The sequence below is a fragment of the Vipera ursinii genome, assembly GCF_947247035.1.
Source record: "Vipera ursinii genome assembly, chromosome: 1".
Classification (NCBI taxonomy): Eukaryota; Metazoa; Chordata; class Lepidosauria; order Squamata; family Viperidae; genus Vipera; species Vipera ursinii.
Window position 1 is genome coordinate 39288986 of NC_139512.1, and position 12257 is coordinate 39301242.

A 12257-nucleotide genomic window follows, 5' to 3' on the forward strand; every position below is an offset into this window, starting at 1 on the left:
CAAGATTTACTAAGATGAAAGGGACAATATTACAAGAATTTCAACAAATGAACTATTTGCAATTCAGAATGAATTTATTCCCCATAAACAACTAAAGGGTTGCCAAATAACAGTTTATAAAACCATCCTCTGAATCTGTTATGTATGGGGATAAAGAAAATACAAGCAGCGGCTCACTGTCACCATCAGGTGGCGGTGTACCGTGACAGGATTGGTGGATAAGTGCCCGGCGGGAAAACCACATAAAGGGATTGGCTACCTGTGTACCTAGCCAGGTATATAAGGGGGTACAGGTAGCCCCTATTGTCCGGTTCAGAGCTTCCTAATAAAGAGTGACCATGCTGTAACAAGCGTCTGTTGTATCGCCATGCGGTCGAGGACCCACAATACAATAGAATCCTTATGTAACTGACCATTACATAAAGGATGTAAATGGAAATCCACCTTTGCCTATGTTAGAGATGACTGCTTTCTAAATTCCTTGGAGGTATTCCATTTTCCTTTTAGATTGCTATAATTCCTAAGCATTACATAGTTAAATACTGCTGTAGGAGATTTGTATGGTTTTTGATATAGTCTATACCCTGATTAAAATGTTATTGGCCCATTTTTTGTAGACTTTAAAATATGGATGTGAAGGAGAAGACTCTTCCCATCTTCCTCCCCTCAGAAAGTAGAATCACAGTCCCCAAATGAACGCTAAGTACTAATTAAATTCAACATTTTACCACCAAAACTGACCATGTAACCTTGTGCTTCTGAAAGTTGATGGGTAGGGGTTACAAATGGTTACCCAGCTCTAAATTATTTATTTATTTATTTGTTTGTTTGTTTTATATACCGCCCTTCTCCCGGAGGACTCAGGGCGGTGTACAGAGCAAAGTGAGCATACAATAAAGCAACAGTAAAACAAATAAAACCCCAAATCCATCAGGGCAGGCCGGCTTGTTGGAATAGATAGGTTTTTAGATCACGGCGGAAGGAGCGAAGGTCGGGGGCCATCCGGATTTCAGCTGGTAAGCGGTTCCAAAGGATTGGTGCACCCACCAAGAATGCTCTCCCCCTGGGGGTCACCAGCTGACATTCTCTGACCGGTGGCACCCTGAGGAGGCCCTCTCTGTGGGAGCTCACAGGACGGAGGGGTGTTGACGCTGGCAGGAGTTGCTCCCGTAGGTAATCCGGACCCATGCCATGTAGGGCTTTGTATGTCATCACTAGCACCTTGAATTTCACCCGGAAGGCAACTGGAAGCCAGTGCAGCTCACGGAGCAGAGGTGTAATATGGGAGTATCGGGAAACCCCCAAAAGCATTCGTGCAGCTGCACTCTGTACCAGCTGAAGCTTCCGAGTGGTTCTCAAGGGCAGCCCCATGTAAAGAGCGTTGCAGTAGTCAAGACGAGAGGTCACAAGTGCATGGGTGACTGTACGCAAGGCATCCAGGTCCAGATAGGGTCGCAGCTGGCGCACCAGACGAACCTGAGCGAAGGCCCCTCTAGTCACAGCTCCTATGTGATCTTCTAAGGAGAGCTGTGAATCTAAGAGGACACCCAGGTTGCGAGCATTATCTATGGGGGGTAATAACTCGCCCCCGATATTAAGAGATGGAATACTCTGAATATCCTGACATGCCAGTATGTACAGCCATTCAGTCTTGTCTGGGTTGAGTTGAAGCCTGTTCCTCCCCATCCATTCCCGGACCGCTTCCAGGCAACGGAACATCACGTCGAGGGTATCACTGATGTGGTTTGGGGTGGAGATGAAAAACTGGGTGTCATCGGCATACTGATGATAACCCACTCCAAAACCACGAATGATCTCACCCAGCGGTTTCATGTAGATGTTGAACAGGAGAGGCGAGAGGACCGACCCCTGAGGAACTCCACAAACGAGAGACCTTGGGGTCGACCTCTGCCCTCCTGCCAACACCGACTGCGAGCGTCCCAGGAGATAGGAGGAGAACCACTGAAGAACTGTGCCTCCCATTCCCAATCCCCTGAGACGCCGCAGCAGGATACCATGGTCGATGGTATCGAAAGCCGCCGAGAGGTCTAATAGGACTAGGACAGAGGAATATCCCCTGTCCCGGGCCCTCCAGAGATCATTCACCAGAGCGACCAATGCCGTCTCCGTGCTGTAACCGGGCCTGAAACCCGATTGGCACGGGTCTAGATAATCTGCTTCATCCAGGACCAGAGGGAGCTGATGCGCCACCACACTCTCAACAACCTTTGCAAGAAAGCGAAGGTTGGAGACTGGACGAAAGTTATTTAACACAGCTGGGTCCAAGGCGAGCTTCTTGAGGAGAGGTCTCACCACTGCCTCCTTCAAGGCGGCGGGGAAATTACCCTCACTCAAAGAAGCAGATATAACTGCCTGGAACCAGCCTCGTGTCCCCTCCCGAGCTGCATAAACCAGCCAGGAAGGGCACGGGTCCAATAAACATGTGGTGGAGCTCAGTCTCCTCATAATCCTGTCCACTTCCTTCGGAGTCACAGGATCAAACACCTCCCAGGTAACATCGACAAGACCGCCCGTGTCCTGTTCGTCAGACTCTGCCCAGTTGGAGTCCAGGCCGGTTCGAATCTGAGCGATTTTATCCAACAGATATTGACCAAATTCCTCAGCACGACCCTGTAAGGGCTCCTCCCTCACCTCCTGATTGAGAAGGGAGCGGGTCACCCTTAACAGGGCGGCCGGGCGATTATCTGCGGACGCGATGAGGGCGGAGAAGTAATTAGATCTCGCCGCTCTTATCGCTGCGAGATAAGACCTAATATGGTTTCTTAGTTGCAACCAGTCGGATTCGGATTGACTGGACCTCCAACGGCTCTCTAGGCCCCATCTCCGACGCTTCATCTCCCGGAGCTCCGCAGAGAACCATGGAGCTCGCTGGGATCTGCGCCGGGTCAAGGGCCGCAAGGGTACAACTTGGTCAAGTGCCTCCATGGCCGCCCTTTCCCAGGCTTCCACTAAGGCATCCGCCGAGTTGTGAGCAGGGGAGGCAGGTGGGGCCCCAAGCGCTGCCTGGAACCTGTCAGGATCCATTAAGCGCCTGGGGTGGTACCATTTAGTTGGCTCCGTACACCCACGGCAGGGGGTGGCAAAACGGAAGACCAGCCACAGGAGGTGATGATCGGTCCATGACAGGGGCATAACAGTTGGAGAGCCCCCACCAAGATCATCAAACCACCGTCCAGATAAGAAAACCAAGTCAAGGGTGTGGCCTCCCTCATGAGTCGGTCCAAGAATTATTTGCGTCAGGTCCATGGCCGTCATGGAAGCCATGAACTCCCGAGCCAACTCAGATGATCCTCCTAGGGATGGTAGATTGAAGTCGCCCAAAACTATAAGTTTGGTGAACTCAACCACCAACCCCGAGAGGACATCGAGTAGCTCAGGCAGGGCTGCCGCTGTGCGACTAGGCGAAAGGTACACCAGCAGCAAGCCCAACTGCGCCCCAGGACCATATCTCAAAAAGAGAGACTCACACCCGACTATCTGAGGAACGGTGGTCTCCCGCGGACATAGTGTCTCCCTAATAATTACCGCCACTCCCCCGCCCCTACCATGAGGCCGGGGCTGGTGTAGCACCCGGAAACCTGGTGGGCAAAGATCAACTAAAGGAACACCGCCCTCTGGGCCCAACCAAGTCTCCGTGATGCAAGCCAGGTCCGCATGCTCACCCTCAACTAGATCCCGAACAAGGGGAGCCTTATTAGCAACGGACCTGGCATTCAGGTAGACCAGCCGGAGCTCAGGAGGCTGCACATCCTCGCTCCCAGGACTTCGGGGAAGAGACAGAGGGTCAGAGCGCCTCACCGCTTGTAGATAGCGGAGATGACCCTCCCGGTATCGATACGGCCCTCTGTTCATACACCTACTGCCATTCCCCAACGTCCTGGGGATTGGTAGTCCCACGACCCGCTCCTGAGCTTCGGAGGCAACCGCACCCCGCTCTCCCCCTTCATGATCGATCCCAGGCCTGGCCTGAGCAACGGTTGTTGGACCACCCCCCTTAGCCAAACAACCACAGCCCATTCCCACCCCGCTCCCTAACCCCACAAAAAATTTACTAAAAAATTAACCAGGGGCCTCTTATTGAATTTATGCTGGAGGCCCCTGCCCCTGCCCGGCCATCTCTCAGGGTCCCAATAGTCGGGCCCTTCATCGAGATTGGAGGAACTAAAAAAGGCGGGTCGCACCCAGGAGAGGGGCGCACCCCTGAGGGCGAACAGGTCCGTGCTAGAGTAACGTAGGTGCATAAAAGTTCAGGAGGATCCAGGGAAGGCAGTCCCATAGATAGTAGTTTAGTAGGAGGGTCGAGTCAGAGGGTAGGTGAGTATCTGGACCATCACCCAGCCTCACTGCCACTCAGCTGGGTGAACCCCAGAAACAGGCCACTCCCCAGGCTTAGAGGTTCTTTGAATTTTGGGTAGCTTCTTTCCCCACCAAGTAAGATGAAGAGATTAATTTTGCAGTATTTAAATCTTCATGGGGGTGGAACAGAGCCAATCCATATGGATCTCAGCATTCTGAAATTTTTTGCTCAGAACAAACTGTTTCCATAACTATGTTAAACAAGTTGAAGATATCTATCACTAGATCACCTGCAGTTACAATGGAAAAGATATGAACTGAGCTGAGAAACACAAATTTCTTCCTATTTCATCAGCCTCATGAAATTACTATTTACTGCAAGATCCAATCTGGGTTGGTCACCAGGACCAGAGGTTTACTATTCCGAGTTTTCAGACTCATGCTGGAACCTATCCTCAGGGAATTTCCCTCTACTGGAATATATGTTTTGGGCTATTCTATGTGTTGTATTTATATGTTGCCTTCCTATTGGTTATTGTGTTGATGGCTGGCAATCGACTGTTGTTCCCTTGTGCTGCCAAGTCCTCAACTCCTAAGTACCTGATAAGCTGATGGTAAATCAGCACTCCTGTTTATTGACAAGGGACCTGTTTCCCAGGCTTCAATCATTTTCCCTGGCTATCTTTGTACCTGCATGGCCAGCAATCTTAATAGCTGTAAATTTGAATGTATTATTAGTTATTCTATATGAAGAAACATACATATACAGACTATAAACAAATACATTTATGCATAAAGAGTTACCATATATTATGGTAAATGCATGCTGATATTTTCAACTGAAAATGGGGTAAAGCTGTTTGGTGTTGCCCTCTGTGCAGACTAGACGGCCGTTTAGAATTTCTCAGCAGTAGCTTTTCTTATCATATGCCATGTTCTGGGCCTATTACCTACCCAAAGTAATGCTGATTGTGACTAGAACATGGATGCATAAGATGAATACTTTATTTCAGCATAATTTACAAATTATGAGAAATCTATTATTGTGAAAGTAGCCACAGGTAAGTAGCTGTAATGCAATGCACTGTACATTAACATCTAACAGAGCAGTCTACAAATACTTACTGTTAAATAGATCTTTTGCCACGTCATAGACTTTTGGAAACCCATCCAAAATATATCCTTGGTTTTTACAAGGCATAGACATTAGCATTTCCTTCATGAACCGAATCACATAGTGATCATCTAGACGGCCTAATTGTAATGGAAGAAGTATTAGTTGAGGCAGAATTGAGTGGTCAAAACTGAAATTACTATTGTCTGGACACATACTTAATATACCTGTAGTGTATTAGAATTACATACCTATAGTCACTTTAATTATAGCTTGGTGAATTAGCTCAGTTAAACTGATCCCTAAACAAACTCCAAAGATTGGCAGTTCACAAGCTGCACTAAAACATGGTTTGCTAGTTTGTGACTGTTTGTTACAAAAACCAGTCAGTTGGATGAGTTTATAGATCGCTAATAAGCATTTGCTAGGGACAAACTGGTTACACTGGAGGAGAAGGCTGGGTGCCAAGTTTTTTTTTATTGTTTGGTTTGTATTGCTATTGTGACTCTGCCCAGAGTTCTGCTTCTTAGGATGGGCAGCCTTACAAGTCAAGCAAACAAACAAATAAATAGGGAGGGGCATGTTATAGTGCATGCCACATTCTATGTCTTCATGGCTTCTAACAGATGCCTGCAATGTAGGCTTATCAGTAGCCAAGATCTGGTGGCTTGTCTATTACAATATTATTTCAATTATTTCTATCATTTCTTTCCTTCTCACCATTTCTTATTCATATTTTATCTCATGTTTCTGTCCTGATTTTCCTCTGAAGAGTTAACAGTAATCTAAATGAGACTGATGAAGCTGGGAGATGATGACTGGATTCATGTACTGTATCATCTAATGGCATGGCAAATAGAATCAGCCACAAATGGTTGAGATTACAAAAGAATGAAATTATGATTTGCAAACCATAAAATATAGGTCTACACAAAACCAATAAAACCAGTTATAGCTCCATATTTTTGTGAATCCAATCCAATTAAGTGGAAGCACTATACAGTAAGCAAACCACTGCATTTACTCTTGAAAAGGAAATTTTTGCTAATTTTTCATTTACCTGAATTTTGCTCCATGTTTTCTTTAACTGCATCTAACAATTCCTGTGCTTCTTCTACATTATCTCCTTGTTCTTCTTCCTCCTCTTCCTCCTCTTCCTCCCCTTCATCCACAGACTCTGTTGCCTCTCGAGGAACAACTATTTTCTCCTGAGGAGTTAAAATAAAATACTAAGAAAATTTGGACTAAATTTTGGTTCAACTGTAGAAAAATTAAAACAATTTTGCCCTGTTTGTTCTACAATCTATGATATATTTGAGTGAAGGTTGCAAGAAAGTAGACATTGTAAGAAGTATTAAATAAATTTTGCTTTTAAAAAGACATATCCTTCTGAAAATATTTAAGTTTGTCTCTTCTCTATCACAATGCACTGTGGCATGTTGTCTTTCTATGCATCTATGTGGAAACACAAATTGTTCAATAATTTACCATTAAATATGTCTTTGAGAATATCTGATCTTCATGATCAATTATCCTTAACTTCATTATTATTCCTAAGATTTGCAGTCTGGACAAATTTTAGATTTGACATTCTTCATGTAATTATTAATTATAATAATCTACAAGCTTAGCAAGTAAGTATTTTTCTTTTCATTCAGGATATCATGCTGCAAAGCTAAATCTTCATTAGAAATCTGACGATTAAAGAAACTTTGAATTCCTATTCCGATTGGTTTTGCATCCTGAACTGGAAATCAATTGTCATGTTTGTATTGCCCTTAGTCCATGATCATGTAGTTGATTTAGACTTTGTACAAATCCAACTTTTGATGATTGTGCCAATAAACTTTAAACTTTTTAAAGTTTAAACTTCTATGTTTAATTTAAATAAATTTTTAAGAGAAATATACACAGAAGTCTACCCATACTGATATACAATATTTAACAGTAGAACTATACATGTTCCAGTTTTTCTATTGAAATATCTTGAAGCAGAGAATGGAATGAACCTAAGTTATAAAGTACATGTTTTGCATGCAAATTGAATTATTTCAGACATGACTGAAAAGATAAAATGCATAATCTGATGACATACAATGCAGGACATTTTTATTCTTAAATCTATTACTGTATAGCTTATTTTTAATTCTACTCATACTTTTATAATCTTTTATAACAGCTCACAACATCAGTGATCTACTTACCAGATTTTCTATGGCTTTAGTGATCACTTCCTTTATTTTAATGTGATGCACTTTGTAATATTTGCATAGCTCTTCTGCAATTGAAGTTTTCCCTACTCCAGGAGGACCAAGTATGCAAATTTTAACTGGCTAAAAGGAAAGGGATTGAAAAATGCATATATATTAATCATTCTTCATGCACCATGACCAAAACTAAAATGTAAAAAATATACTATCTTTACTCAGATTCCAAAGGCTGAAGGATATGGTTTAGAAAAATTCTTTGTGGGTGCAATTATAGGCTTGTCTCCCTCATAACAGACTGGTTGGCAAAACACTGCATGCTTCACAACTATCCATACTGATTTAGTCCATCCAAGACAGCATAGGATATTGTATAATTGAGGGACTTTTGCTCAAGGACCACATGTACCCCAAGCTCTACTTTTGTAGCCCTTAGAGGACTTTCATGACTGCTGATTGCTGATGATTGCTTAAAATAATGTGGTTTTTCCCACTAGGGGTAGGAAACACAAGAAGGTACAGTGCTAGCCTTAGAACAGGCTTTTCATGGTTAAGAAGAAGAAAAAACTGCATCCAGTCCTACCCCCGCATGATGGGGTCCGACTCAATTTCTGTTGATAAATAAAATCCTGTCTCAGATATAGTTGAAAAACCATAATGTAGGATCAAAGTATCTTAGGATTATTAAGTTTACACAAAACAGAATTTTTCTTAATAGAAGACAGGGACAAAGGGCTTTCCTTTCTGCATAAAAAGGGAATAGGAAGTATTTAGGTTTAGGTTTAGGTTTTATTCAATTTCTATACTGCCCTTCTCCCAAGGGACTCAGGGCGGTTAACAGGGCAGATATAAATAAATAACAGTACAAAAATTAAAAGAGATTAAACCAATGCCCAATTAAAATACAATGACAATAAAAATAATAAAAAACCCGTTAAAAAGACCCTCCCCATCAGGCCAGACCAGCTAGTTCAAAGAAGTGGGTCTTCAGCCCGCGGCGGAAGGAGCGGAGGTCCGGTGCCATCCGGAGCTTAACCGGCAGTTGGTTCCATAATGCCGGAGCACCCACAGAGAAGGCCCTCCCCCTGGGGGCCACCAGTCGACATTCCCTGACTGGAGGCACCCTGAGGAGGCCCTCTCTGTGGGCACGCACAGGGCGGAGGGGAGTTGACGCCGGCAGCAGGTGGTCCTCGAGGTATCCCGGACCCATGCCATGTAAGGACTTGAAGATCATAACCAAAACCTTGAACCTCACCCGGAAGACAACCGGTAACCAATGTAGCTCACGGAGCAAAGGTGTAACATGGGAGTACCGGGAAACTCCCAAGACAACTCTCGCGGCTGCATTCTGTACCAGTTGGAGCCTCCGAGTGGTCTTCAAGGGAAGCCCCATGTAGAGAGCATTGCAGTAGTCCAGGTGAGAGGTCACGAGCGCATGAGTGACCGTACACAGGGCATCCCGGTCCAGATAGGGCCACAACTGGCGCACCAGGCGAACCTGGGCGAAAGCCCCCCTAGTCTATATGATCTTCCAGAGTGAGTCATGAATCTAGGAGGACTCCCAAGTTGCGAGCCCTATCCACGGGGGGTAAAGACTCACCCCCCATAAAAAGAGATGGAATATTTTGAATGTCCCGGGATGCCAGAATGCACAGCCACTCAGGCTTGTCGGGGTTGAGTTGAAGTCTGTTCCTCCCCATCCAGGCCCGCACCGCCTCCAGGCAACGGGACATCACATCAAGGGCATCACTGGGGTGGTTTGGGGTCAGAATAAAAAGTTGGGTATCATCGGCATATTGATGATACCCAACTCCAAAACCACAAATGATCTCACCCAGCGGTTTAATGTAGATGTTGAACAGGAGAGGCGAGAGGACTGACCCCTAAGGAACTCCACAAGCGAGGGTCCTAGGGGTCGACCTCTGCCCTCCTGCCAACACCGACTGCGAGCGTCCCAGGAGATAGGAGGAGAACCACTGAAGAACTGTGCCTCCCACTCCCAATCCCCTGAGACGCCGCAGCAGGATACCATGGTTGATGGTATCGAAAGCCACCGAGAGGTCTAATAGGACAAGGACAGAGGAATGTCCTCTGTCCCGAGCCCTCCAGACATCATTCACCAGAGCGACCAATGCCGTCTCCGTGCTGTACCTGGGCCTGAAACCCGATTGGAATGGGTCTAGATAATCCGCTTCATCCAGGACCAGGGGAAGCTGATGCGCCACCACACTCTCAACAACCTTCGCAAGAAAGCGAAGGTTGGAGACCGGATGAAAGTTGTTCAAAACAGCTGGGTCCAGGGCAGGCTTCTTGAGGAGAGGTCTCACCACCGCCTCCTTCAAGACGGCGGGGAAGCTACCCTCACTCAAGGAAGCAGATATAACTGCCTGGAACCAGCCTCGTGTCCTCTCCCGGGCTGCATAGACCAGCCAAGAAGGGCACGGGTCCAATAAACATGTGGTGGAGCTCAGCCTCCCCATAATCCTGTCCACTTCCTCAGGGGTTACAGAATTAAACTCCACCCAAATAACATCGACAAGACCGCCTGTGTCCTGCTCGTCAGACTCTGCCCAGTTGGAGTCCAGACCGGTCCAAATCCGAGCGATTTTTTCCAGCAGATGTTGTCCAAACTCCTCGGCACGGCCCTGCAAGGGATCCTCCCTCACCTCCTGATTAAGGAGGGAGCGGGTCACCCTGAACAGGGCGGCCGGGCGATTTTCTGCAGACGCGATGAGGGCAGAGAAGTAATTACACCTCGCCGTCCTCATCGCTGCGAGATAAGACCTAATAAAGGTTCTTAGTCGCAACCGGTCGGATTCAGATCGGCTGGACCTCCAACAGCTCTCTAGGCCCCGTTTCTGACGCTTCATCTCCCGGAGCTCCAAGGAGAACCATGGAGCTCGTTGGGATCTGGACCGGGTCAGGGGCCGCAAGGGTACAACTTGGTCGAGTGCCTCAGTGGCCGTCCTTTCCCAGGCTTCCACTAGGGCATCTGCCGAGTTGTGAGCAACGGAGGCAGGTGGGGACCCCAGCGCCGCCTGGAATCTATCAGGATCCATTAAGCGTCTGGGGCGGTACCATCTAATTGGCTCCGTACCCCCACGGCAGGGGGTGGCAAAACAGAAGACCAGCCGCAGGAGGTGATGATCGGTCCATGACAGGGGCATAATAAATGGAGAGCCCCCACCAAGATCATCAAATTTAAGTACATTCTTCACAATTTAAATCAAGACTGTGGATTAAAAAAATATTTTTAAAAGGCAACTATAATAGACAATGCAACCGTGATTTCCCATATTTACATAATTTTTCAGACATGTATAGGTCACACTCAATTTATAGCTGGGAGAGAAGAAGGGTCGAGAAGCTATTTATAAGGGCTGGACCATTGAAAAAAATGGTCTAAATATTAGAGGTTGTCCACAAAATTTACCAGAAACAGTGGTGATCTTCAATGGACCAGTTAATCCATAGAGGGCCTACACAATTGATTCACACAATATTCTTGAATTAAACATGTTTAGGTGTTAAGGAACCTTTCTTTTCATGTGTGAAATTGGATTTGAATGTAAGCCTTTAGGCTCATACTTCATTTGGACAAACACAAATTGCTCGGTGATAGTAATAGTTACTGTCTACTCTTTTTTGTTTTTTTGTCTACAAGGTCAGCAGTTTAAAATGTCATTAAGTTTCTTTTGCAGATGGCTTTAAATGTTGGCAAGTCTCTGCTGATTGGCTGTTTCAGAGGTACTTTGTGTGGCGGGGAGTGGGTGGGGTACCCACATTTATATTGATTTAGAATTTTTTTCAGATTTTTGAACTATTATTTCTTCCTTCATTTCAGAACTCAGCAAATCTAGACTAGAATGATTGTTCTATTGATATGGGAGTACTATATCTTCTCCAGTATATTGGAATGTGGGATTTGAACACTATTTTTTTATTTTTATAGATAATCAGTTGATATATAAATACATGTTTTCTCCAAATTGTACAGGAAATAACAGTTCACAATTCACTCATTCATTATAAGTATGGATTTCCATTATTATTACCAATAATCCACGAGATACTTTATACTCATTGACAACTTGTTCGATATTATCTATTATCCCTCCTTGAGCAACCCATTTTATGTTGAAGTTCTCTTTCAAGAATACAGCTTCCATTCGTAGATTCACAAACAATTCGTCCAAGTATGTTTGCTGAAGGAAGTGCAAGAAACTGTTATTAGCTATATTTATAAACTGTCTTTCTGCATAGTATAATATAGCAGCATACTTCATAATGAAAATTAAATTTTAAAATACAGATGAATAAGAAAAAAAGGTGAAACAACACTTTTCTAAATTTCTTATGAATTATAAATATCTTAATCTGGGGATCAGACAAAAATCATGAGCCTTCTCCAGGCTATAACTGTTAAAAGTTCTAAGTGCAGATGTCTCTTTCTTCAGAGCAGGATGGAATTTATGCAAGATGTCAGAGGTAGTTCTTAAACTCATGGCAGGATGAAATAGTGAATAATATAAAGAACAATAGTTGCTTCTGACATTTGGGTTTCAGAATTTCAGCTAGAGTATATGAATTTTTAAAAAGAAGTTTCAACTGAACCCAAT

General features: G+C 44.8%; 1 protein-coding gene across 1 annotated transcript in view; it reads right to left on the reverse strand.

The window, feature by feature from the left end:
* AK7 (adenylate kinase 7) overlaps window positions 1-12257 on the reverse strand; it is a gene marked incomplete at its 3' end in the record, with an annotated part of 49905 nt that overhangs the window by 26047 nt on the left and 11601 nt on the right. The window contains exons 10-13 of the mRNA XM_083353870.1: window positions 11694-11843; window positions 7636-7764; window positions 6492-6639; window positions 5443-5571 (exon numbers count right to left, since the gene is read on the reverse strand). Coding sequence (XP_083209996.1) covers window positions 5443-5571; window positions 6492-6639; window positions 7636-7764; window positions 11694-11843 — 556 coding nt within the window. The remainder of the gene's footprint in view (window positions 1-5442; window positions 5572-6491; window positions 6640-7635; window positions 7765-11693; window positions 11844-12257) is intronic.